Below are 10,649 nucleotides of genomic sequence, written 5' to 3'. Positions count from 1 at the left end.
TGTGTCGAGCACACGCGGATGCATACAGAACAAGGCATATCCACCAGCACATCAGGCTCTGATGTGGCAGAGGGGGCAGGGGAGGCCCAGGCTCTTCCTGGCCACCCAGCGGTCTCACTCCTTCCCCAACCAGGGATCCAAAACAATCAAGGAAGCAGCAGGAGTCTCACCCTGACCCACCCCGCCCGTGCTGTGACTTCTGGGCTTGTTCAGCCGTGTGGACCTTGCCTCTTCTTGTGTGCCACCTTCTGTCTCTCCAAAACATTACAGAAATTTGGTGAGAAAACACCTAACCCAGTAACTTATATTAATACACAGCGCTGGGGTCAAGGGTGGCCAATTTAATATTTTTCACTTTTGGAAGAAAACGAAAAACTGATCATCTTAGCAATCACTACCTGCATCAGTGTCTGCCAGAGGGCTCTCATACACCTCACCTGGCTCTCCCAATAACTCTGAGGTAGAAAGGGCAGGTCCTACAAAGTCCATCTCATGACTTAAAAACAAAGACCCAGAGACACAAGTGACATTTCCAAGGTTTAAAGAAAATCCTTGTAAATGGCACAGTTGGAACCAGAGTCCAGGGTCTGACTATATTCTGGACTCTTCTCATCATACAAAACTATCTTTTAAGAATATCATCCTTTATCTTGGAAGAGTTCCTCTGAAACATCACTCCTGAAGCCCCCAACCTTCTGTGAGGGCGGAGACCCCCGGAAAGGGTCCTGACACCTGCGCTGAATGGCACAGCCCACCGTGTGGATGGACTGCAGGGAGGAGGCCCAACCTGGAGCCCTGCCACTCGCCACCCCACACCCCTGCAGACCCTGCTTCCTGCCAGTGCTCCCCAGCCCTGAGCTCGGGCGGGCATCCTGAGACTAACCCGCACACCGCCTAGAATGCTCACAGTGCCAACACCACGAGCTCCTTCTGGGACTAAAACGCCACGCTCTCGGGGACCAGGAGCCGCTGCTGCTGATTAAGGTGTGTGTATCATGTTTCCCAGCGCCCAAGGTCTCCCAGGAGGCCGGGCTCACTGAGGCACCACGCCCCAGGAGATGAAAGTCACATGGCTTGTGACTAGAACCACCAGCAGTTACAGCCCTGTCCTCTGAAACCATGTCTGTGGTCCTCTCCACCACATTAAGAGCACAAAATCAGCCTGATGAGGTCTGACCCCAGCTTCTTATGTTAGATGTTTCCTCAGCTGTGAACTGAGTCAAAAGCTCGGAGTCATATCCGACCTCTGTTGTTCATTGGCCGTGTGTCCTTGGTGGGTTATTTGATCTCTTTGGACTTTAGTTTCCCCATTATTGTTGTTTAGTTGCCAAGTTGTGTCCAACTCTTTTGTGACCCCATGGACTGCAGCCCACCAAGCTCCTCTGTCCATGGGATTTCCCAGGCAGGAAGACTGGAGTGGGTTGCCCCTTCCTTCTCCAGGAGGCCCTCCTGACTCAGGGATCAAACCTGCATCTCCTGCATTGGCAGGTGGATTCTTTACCGCTGGGCCAGCAGGGAAGCCCTCAGTTTCATCGTATCCTGTACAAAATGGGGATGATCACAACACCCACCTTGCAGGGTTGTTATAAAGATTAAATGAGTTAGGATCTGTAAAGTCTTAAAACAGTATGGGGCGCAGAGGAAGCATCCAGTTATGGCAAGTCTGCCATTATTACTATTGCTGTCATTAATCTTCCCACCACCGTAGGCTACCTCCACCTGGACCTGGTGCACATTCAGGTCCCCCATGATTTGGGGGTTCAGATCTGAACATGAGTACGTCCTCATATAAATGCCCAGCATACTGACCCCTAATCTATCCAACCCCAGTATCACAGCCTGATTAGCCTCAAAAGGCATGGCAGCCAAAGGCAGGAACCCAGGTAGTGGATTCCTTCCATCACACGGGGACACTCAACTGCCTCTTCAGGATGCTCATCTGTGACACTGGGTTGGTAATATTCCCTGTCTACAGCACTGAATTCTCCGGAAAACATAAGCTGTGTATACAAAAGAACTTTGCAGAGGAGCTAACAAATATGCTGAATTAACATAAACTAAAAAATCATGAGAGGGCAGGTCTGTGGTCCTTCGTTTACAAATTATGGAATTTAACCACAATCTGGAATTGTGGAATAGGATCGGCTAATTTCCCAGGTTCAAGCTGAACTAAATCCTTAGTTTTAGAATTTAGTTTAGCTTTAGCTAAAACTCCTGTTTCAGAGCTCCTCCCTATCTCTGCAACTCTCTCCAGCAAAAATGCAAATTGTTGCCTGCTCCCTGGGGGCATTTCCATCTGGGCCGAACAAATAGATGGTGACATTAATTATTCATGTGGTCATTGACTATTCTCCTTTCCCCAGGAAACTCCCAGCTGTCCTAAGGGCTTTGCATAGTAGGGGTGTGAAGCTGCAAACTAAAATATAAGCCACTTTGTTGTGTCCTGGTTGTGCCAACAAAGGTTGTCAGATGAATGGAGGATGAGAAGGCGAGGAGAAGCAGGCAGACGTGATGGGAGGGCAGGGGGTGGCGAGGGGCACCAGCTCTGCCTACCTGCTGATCCAAATACTCTAGGTTTCTTTGCAACTGAAGGTCTAAAAGTTCATCCTACCCGGAGCCCGAGGCCCAACAGCAACACAAACAAACAGGAACACAACAAAAGAAGACAATAAAAAGGAAGCAAAGCAGTTAAGAGTTAGCTGGGCAGTGACAGAGAGAGGCTTGCCTGGCCCTGAGGGGTCTAGGGAAGGGAGAGGGGCAGAGGAGGGGCACATTCCCTCGCCTGGGAGAGGGAGGCACCGAGAAGCTACCCAGGTGGCACTTCCCATCAGCTCTGCGTTTTCTGGGGACATCCATTGTTTCTGGGTGGGTGCGTTTGCTCTGTGTCGAGACTACAGGCTTTGGACACGGGCAGAGGAGACTTGTCGAGGGGGGTCAGTCACAGGCCCTTGGGGACAAGGACTCTGCCTGTTGCTTCCAGAGGCTCTCCCAGCTCTCCAAGTGGAACATCTGTATCGAGTTCTCCAGGGAAGACGAAATTCTCAGGAGAACAAATTCCCGGAAGAGACACGAGTGGGAAGGTGAGAGAAGGTACGAGAAGACACAATATGGACTCTTCCTCAATCCTACCTCTCGTCTCTTTCCCCCGAAGTAACATTCCAGACGAGGGCAAGCTCGAAGCAAGTATACTTAGGGGGAAGAAACCTAGAAGCTCACGCCTGTTTGGGGAGTACGAGCTTAGCTTTTCTTCCCAGCCCGCAGCCTCAGCCAGGCCCCTCTGCATACTGGACAGGGGCTGTCCTGAGATGCAGAGGACGGGGACATCTCACACTTCCAGGGTCTGTCCCTGCTCCTCTGCCCTGTGTCACCACGGAGAAGGGTAATTAGCACCACACTCTGTATTGATGTTAGAGTCCAGGCTGGAGGGAGGAGGTATCCAGAGGCTGCCCAAGACCACACACGGTCCAGGCACTGGGCACAGAGCAACCGTCCTCCCCTGGGAGGAGAGGGCCTGAGGGGAAGCGGAGTGGGAGGAGAGGACGTACCATCTTATCGTGGACCGTGGGGGATGGTGGGTAGTTGTAGGGGAACAGTCCTGCAGGGACTGGCCGCCTGTCTCCCAGGTAATCATACTGGAAGAGAAAGGGGATTGGAGAGGTGAGGCTTCAGCTGGGACATAAGCTTCCCCACCAACTGAAGCTCAAGGTCAGGGATGCTATATCCTGTCCTGGAGCAGATTTCAAACGAAAATGGACAGCATTGATCCACTGCAATATGCTTGCAATGATCTGTCCAGGTCCTCAAGGTCTGAAAAAAACAGAACGTCTGTGTCCTCTTATATAGCATTAGAGCTCCTGGCACAGCCTGGGGAGGGGCACAGAGCTCAGAGTTCCTACCCAGAGGCAAGGCGACTCCTCCAAGGAGAACTGCAGGGCCAGGGGCCTCTGCCCCAGGAGGCATCTTTGGTCCTGCAGAACCAGCCGAGGGACCCAAAGTCCCCAGATGCCCTCGCCTCTCCATGTCTTCTTGACAGATGGCCTCAGGCTTCCGGAGGACCTCAGGGGCTGAGGAAGGTAGGGAAGGCGGGGGGCTCACCTTGGGGGAGCTGATGGATCGTCTCATCACGTAGGCGGCAGGGTCAGTGTAGATGTCCTCACTGCGAGGCGGCAGCCGCTCAAAATGGGCCCTGGGCGAGCGGGCGGGGGAGTACACGCGGCCGCGGCCATAGGAGCCCTGGCCGGGCGAGCGGGGCACCGAGTGGGAGCGGGGCTGCAGGGACAGGCGGCGCAGGGAGCCGGAGGCGGCCTCCAGCTCGTCGTAGTAAACGGGCTGCCGGGAGGGGCTGGGGATCCAGACGGTGCCATCCGGCCGCCCATAGCCAGCAGGCTCCTTCCACTCGCGCAGCTGGAAGGCAGGGCCGCCTCCATTCCGGAAGGAGTGCCGCTTGTCCTCCAGGGCCCAGGGCGGGCTGATCCGATCATAGGCTGGCATCGAGCAGATGCTGTCTGGCCGCACCCCTGGGGGGTAGTACTGGTAATCGTCAGGGTACTGGGAGGAGTAGGGGCTGTAATACTCAGGGACCCTACGGGACACAGGGTAGAACCTAGAAGGACTGAGAGACAGAGAGGACTCTGTAAGGAAGCCAGACAAGACGGGCATGTTCCCGGTCACCTGCCCGTGCCCCAGCTGCCCCTCCCTGTGCTCCGGCCTAGGGTGGGTTCTGACTAGGTGGATGTGCCCTAGGCTGGCCTTGCGTGCACACAGGGGCGTCCACTGCCCGCGCACCGAGGCTTGTTTCCAGAGGTGCAAGAAGGACCAGTCCTCAAACTCCCTCCCTCAACCAGCTCCCTGAGGCCAGAAACTCCACTGATCAGAGCTTCCATCCTTGTCTCTTTAAAATGAAGTACCCCAGAGAGAAACTTTAAGCCCTTCAGCCATCTCCATCTCAGCATGAACCAATTTCTCAGATCCTTCCCAGGGAGGCTAACAGCAGAAAGAAGTGGAGTGTACCAGGCCCCTGGAGGTGGGCAACAGAGGACAGGCAAGGGGGCGCCTTCCCTGATCTCAGGGTCCTGTCAAGGGCTCAACCAGTTGGTTCCTGGGACTCAACCCAAGTGAGGTGCTCTCTCCAGGGCAGGGCAGATCACCATGCAGCCCCTGGAGCTGCCCAGAGCCCCAGGGAAGGAGCAGTAACCCCACCTGCCTGATGAACATAGTCAGGTCCAATAAAGGTCTTCAAATATCAAATATCCAATAAATGTCTTCTATCCAAAAGACATTTAAAGGTATCCAAAAGAAAAATAAATGCCTTCTATCCAATATGTCAAATATCCAAAAAATTCAAATATCCAATAAATGTCTTTAAATGAAAGCCAGTCACTATTGTCTAGTAATAGATAGTAAACTTGACAGTAAATAGATAGTAATAGACTAACGTGTCTAGAAGGCAGAACTAGGGCCAATGAGCAGCAACATCTTTCTTTTTCAAAAAGTGAGCTTATAAATAATGGCTTTCAAACAATTAGAGCCCTTCAAACACAAAGCAAGTGGCCTTGGCAGTTAGTGAGTCTTGCATTGATAGAAACACTGGATGTCGTACAGGGTGGGAAGCAGGGATGGACGCCTAGCTGGAACAGCTTTAAAGGCCCCTTGCTGTGACTGCCTACAGATTTCAGTCCACCCAGTGTCCTGTGGGGCTTCCCTGGAAGCTCAGATGGTAAAGAGTCTGCCTGCGATGCGGGAGAACTGGGTTCAACCCCTGGGTCAGGAAGATCCCCTGGAGAAGGGAATGGCAACCCACCCCTGTACTCTTGCCTGGAAACCCCCACGGACAGAGGAGCCTGGTGGGCTCCAGTCCATGGGGTCGCAAAGTGGGGACATGACTGAGGGACTTCACTTTCCTTTCCTTTCTTCACTGTCCTGAGACAGGCACTGAAGGAGGCAGGCAGAGGGCAAGCCTCAGGGGTAGGGGGCAAATTCTACCTGTGGAACCGTGCAGCAGGGAGGACTTGGGCAAGGGGGGAAGGGGGTTTTCTTGGCTTCCCCATCCAGCCTGGCTTCTGGAAGGTTTCCAGCGGAGGCTGCCTGCATGTCACGCCCCAGCCCCAGCCGGAACAGCACCCCCACCCTACCCGCCCCAGGCCGCACCTCCGAAGGTCTTCAGGAGGGGGTATCCCTCGGCGCAGGTTCACCCACTGCTGAAGCTGGTTCATGGAGCTCTTGCGCTGGGCGATTTTGTCGGGGTTGGCGCGTGGCGGGAAGCTCCGCCGGTGACCCCCGCTCTCGGAGTCCTGAGGTGGGAAGGCCGTACTCCCCGGCCGGCTGGGGGAGCTATACTGCCAGCCATTGGGCTGGGCGGGCCGCTCCCCACCTCCCGGGACCCTCGGGCCTTCTGGGAAAGGGCTGCCTGGCTCTGAGGCGGGTTCCGGTCCAGCGTGGACACCGTTGGCTTTCGCCAGCGGCTCGCTCTTGGTGTCTGGCCTGTCTGGCCTCTCAGGCCTCCGCTCCACCTTCTCACAGCCTCGGCCATCACCCTCGCCGCGAGTCTTGGCCTCCGGTTCAGGCTTGGGAATGCTGTTGTGGGGGAGCTGATGATGGTGTTTGCCGGGTGGGATGTTCTCAGAGTCTGGCTTCTCATGGCTGTGGGACGCCAAGGGCGGTGTTGTAGGTGACCCCAGCCCGGCGTGGAGTTCGGGTGGGGGAAAGTGAGAAGGAGAAAAGGAATGGAAAGGATGGGCAAGAAAGCAGCAATGGAAACAGGAGTCAATGCATTCCATTCTGCTTCCTAAATCCCACCTACCACTTTCTTTCCCTGCTCCAGCCCGGGCAATTGTAAAGCATGATCCAAGGTCACCTGTGCGTGTCTCCTTGTCTTGCCCAAGGGCCACCCTCCACTCCTTTCTGCCAACCCGCCTGGAGTCAGCCTTCAAGCGATAGCCAAGACCAACCCCGCCTAGACTAGGTCTCGTCTGGGACCTCGCCGCCTCACTTGGTGGCAACTGTACGCTACACAGAATAGAAGCTGCTGATGTCCCAGCTACAGAGGCTTGTGACAGGCAAGCCTTCTCTCCTAGAGAAAGTTATTTAATGTCCATGAGTCTTGGGCTCCTCGCTGGCAGGGTGGGTAAGGACTGTGTGAGGTCAAACGTGGCAGGCACACCAGGGCCCAGAGTGGCTGCCTCAGACTTCACAGGCATAGGAACAGGCTAGTTCCCCTTTCCCAAGCAAGCTTCTTACAGGACTTTCCATGAGAATATAAGCTTCATGCGGTTTGAGCTTGTCAGACTTTTCCTACCTTGTTTTCCTAGCAGCCTGTATACATTTGTATTTACAGTAAACATTTGTGAAGGAAGTTCACTCCTTGTGTAGGCAAGGACGTAAAACCTCTTTCTGCTGGGTCCCTATTAAAATCTAACTTCAGGTTCAAGCAGAGCCAGGGGCTGAGACTCCGGTAAGGATGGGATAAAGTGACTCGCATACTGAGCGCTTGCTGCACTCACCGTATTATCCTCACAATTCAGAGGCAGGATTATAAAGGCTGTCTCTTAGGGTCAGAGGCTAAGTAACTTACACTCAGGTCACACAGCAGGCAAGTAGCCGAGCTGGGCTTCAAACCCGAGTCCCACAAAGGTGGTATGCTGAACAAAACAAGCCAATGACCCTATCCGGCTCCTGGCCAGGCCCTGATGGAACTGGCTTTTCTCTTGGCTTCCACTGGCTCAGAGAGAAGAGGGGGAGATGCCCCAGGGAAAAGCGACTACAGCTCTGAAGCCACTTAGTCAGGCACGCTCCTGGGACGCAAGAAGCTTGCTCGCCTTTTCTCGGGGCTCAAGCCCATGTGCTGGGCTCAGCAATGGTATGGGGGGCCTCTTCACCCACTCTCTCTCTGATGGCACCGCCCACACCCTGCTCTGGCCCCGCACTCACTTGTGACGCGAAGCCTGGGGCGGCGCGGACTTCTGGGCGGGGGGGATCTGTACCCGGGCGGCCTCCCCCATGGCCTGGATCCAGGCCTCCTGCTCCTCGGGGCTCTCGGCGCTGAAGAAGTAGGTGCGGACCCCAGCGTGCTCAGCCTGTGGGGAGAGGCAGTGCGTGGAACTGGCCCCAGCCTCATCCACCCAGCACACAGTCACCTGTGGGGAGAAGACACCCAGCCCGCAGGAGAGGTGGTCAGGCCGATCACCCCCCTGATCGGCAGCTCTTGGCTCCATCTGGAGCTCAGGGCAAGCTGAAGAGGCAGGCCACAGCTGTCCCAAGGGCTCCAGCTGGCCTCCGCGTGCCTGCCTGTGACGAGCCCTTGGGACACCAATAGGCAGCCCGGTAAGAGCCAGGCAGGCTTACCTGCCCTATCTGAGGTGGTTACAAGCAGACGGGACAGTTACCTCACCCGCTTCTCCCATCAAATTCCATCTCTGATGTGAAGGTCAGTCACCCCCAAGCCTGGGAGAGACGCCTCCCACCCCCAAGCACGGCCCATCCCGGCCCCAGCTCAGCCTCCGGGAAGCTGGCACCCTCCTCTGCAGAGGAACAGCATGGGCACAGGGGGGCATGCAGAGACAGTCAGAGCACGCTACCTAGTTGGCGGCCGCAAGCAGGTGTGGCAGGCAGACACCCCGAAGAGAGCTCCTGTCCAGAGGAGGGGTCCTCACGTGGCCAGAAGGAGGAGAAGCAGAGAACAGGTCAATCGAACACCAGAGGCAGAGATAGGAGACGGCGTGGCAGGAATGTTGAGGAGCGGGGGGACGTGGGGAGCAACTCAGGCTAGCCCTCCTATTCAGAGGCACCACCAGGACCACAGCACCCAGCAAGGCCCAGTCCACCACCGGGAGCTCGTACCCGGAGAACCTCGGCCGGTGGAGGGGAGAAGGCAGGGTGGCCCCGGGCTAATCCTAGCTCTGTTCCTGACCAGCTCGGCAACTGCAAACACCTTGCCATGTGGCTCTGGCCTTAACTGACGCACCTGTTCCATGGGTACGTCCATGAGGAGAAGATGCTCCAGAGCTCGATTCTGAGAGCTGAGAACACTCCCCAGGTGAGAGCCACCATCTCTCAGAAAAAGCAGCTGGCTCTGTGCATCCCACTCATCACGAGAGATCCCAGAGTGATTAAGGGTCTCAGATGTGAACTGCTCATTGGCCTCTGACCTCTTGGGGGCAAATCCTGGGTCTCCGGGGTTTGGGAGCAGAGAAGGCAGGGCTGTTCTGGCAAGCCCCAGGGCTCTTCTAAACAGCAACACGGGGCCCACACCCTCCAGGAGCTCCCCCAGCCAGGCTCCACTCGCCCTCGGCAGCTTCCCCGGGACAGGGTTTCCTTCCTAGGAGCCGCTGCCCAGTGAGGGAGCGTCCTGCTTCTCTCAGCACAGAGAGGGGGCTCCTTCCTCCAGATCCTGCCAGTCCCCACCGTCCCGCGGGGCTGCCCAGCAGGCAGGAAGAGGCAGGGGGTGCTGACGAAAGCCAGTGAGGCTGTGAGGAGGTATCCGGGGGTTGAAACTACAGCAGGGCCCCGAGTAAGGCCGCTGGGGTGGAAGACACAGGGATCCCGTAGAGGAGAAAGACACAGGGGACAAGGGCGTGTGCCCTGGGCTGGTGGGAGCGGCAGCAACCAATTCACCCGTTGAGCATCCAGCGAGCGCCCTGTGTGTGCAGAGCTCTGCCCTGGGTGCCAGTCACAGGGAGGGCAAAGACGCGCTCTGCACTTGAAGAGCCGGCAGTCAGGCTGGAGGACAAAATACGACCGTGGGGAAGCAAGCAGAGTGAAGGCGGAGGAGCAACAGCCTGTGACGGGGAAGCAGAGGGCCTGGGGAAAGACGGGGCAACTGACGCGGAGCCGCAGCAGCCTGGAAACACGAGAGGGGGCCAGAGAGGAAGGGGCAATGCCGGTGGGGAGCCCACCAAGCCCCCATGGGCACTCAGGAGAGGGCAAGGCATTTGGCCGCAGGACGGGCGGGACGGTCCCTCACTCCTGGCCATCTGAGGGTGTCGCTTGCGGGTCTCGTCGCCCCTACCTTCCCTGGGGAGGTCACTGAATGACCACAACCAGGACCTTCTGTGGGCCTCCGAGCACGGGTTTAAAGAGGCAGCGCGCTCCTCGAGGAAAGGAGGAGAGGGCTGACGGACACGGAGGTACGGGTTTGCGGAACAGGTGTGGCAGTCACTACGGACGTTTCTCTAAGGCGACCGCCAGCAGGGCTCCGGGCTGCAGTGTGTCTGTGTGCACAGGTCTGCAGGGGAGGGTGAGACGGCTGTCTGACTGTGTGGGTGTGTGTACCACGCGTCTGTGTCTTATTGTTGGTTAAACAGCCTGTTCCCATTTCCCCAGCTAAACTCTGGTGCCCTGGAGCCAGACTCTTATTGATTATCCATTCTGCAGATAGGACCCTTGGAGACTGGAAATTAATTATGTGCCTAAGCAGTCCGTCCTTATTTCCTGGAGTGGCACCTGTGTATCTGCCCACCTCTCTGGGGCCAGGTGACCAGAGTCTCTGGGGCCCCAGGAACTCGGACCCTGCCCTCGAGGAACCTGTGGATTTTCAGGGTCTTGGACAGTATTTCTCAACTGGGGGAGAGAGGGCTTTGTATGAAGAAAATGCATGGTCGATATCATAATTTTATATTTGGAAAATGAAAAAGAACCTATGACCTTTGCACCAT

The 10,649-nt window shown here is 56.2% G+C and overlaps 1 protein-coding gene across 20 annotated transcripts in view; it reads right to left on the bottom strand.

Moving 5' to 3' along the window:
• PLEKHA6 (pleckstrin homology domain containing A6) overlaps positions 1 to 10,649 on the bottom strand; it is a 133,459-nt gene that overhangs the window by 22,846 nt on the left and 99,964 nt on the right. For 15 of the 20 annotated variants that reach the window (XM_043485001.1, XM_043485008.1, XM_043485012.1 and 12 more), the window contains 4 exons: positions 7,927 to 8,132; positions 6,148 to 6,639; positions 4,096 to 4,612; positions 3,546 to 3,632 (listed from right to left, as the gene is read on the bottom strand). In XM_043485001.1, coding sequence (XP_043340936.1) covers positions 3,546 to 3,632; positions 4,096 to 4,612; positions 6,148 to 6,639; positions 7,927 to 8,132 — 1,302 coding nt within the window. Of the gene's footprint in view, positions 1 to 3,545; positions 3,633 to 4,095; positions 4,613 to 6,147; positions 6,640 to 7,926; positions 8,133 to 8,573; positions 8,644 to 10,649 lie in introns of those variants that run through there. The other 5 variants (XM_043485000.1, XM_043485003.1, XM_043485015.1 and 2 more) reach the window with 4 other exon arrangements.

The sequence above is a fragment of the Cervus canadensis genome, chromosome 13 (genome assembly GCF_019320065.1).
Source record: "Cervus canadensis isolate Bull #8, Minnesota chromosome 13, ASM1932006v1, whole genome shotgun sequence".
NCBI classification, from domain to species: domain Eukaryota; kingdom Metazoa; phylum Chordata; class Mammalia; order Artiodactyla; family Cervidae; genus Cervus; species Cervus canadensis.
The sequence above is the reverse complement of the archived record's forward strand: the minus strand, read 5'-3'. Positions and strand labels throughout refer to the sequence as shown.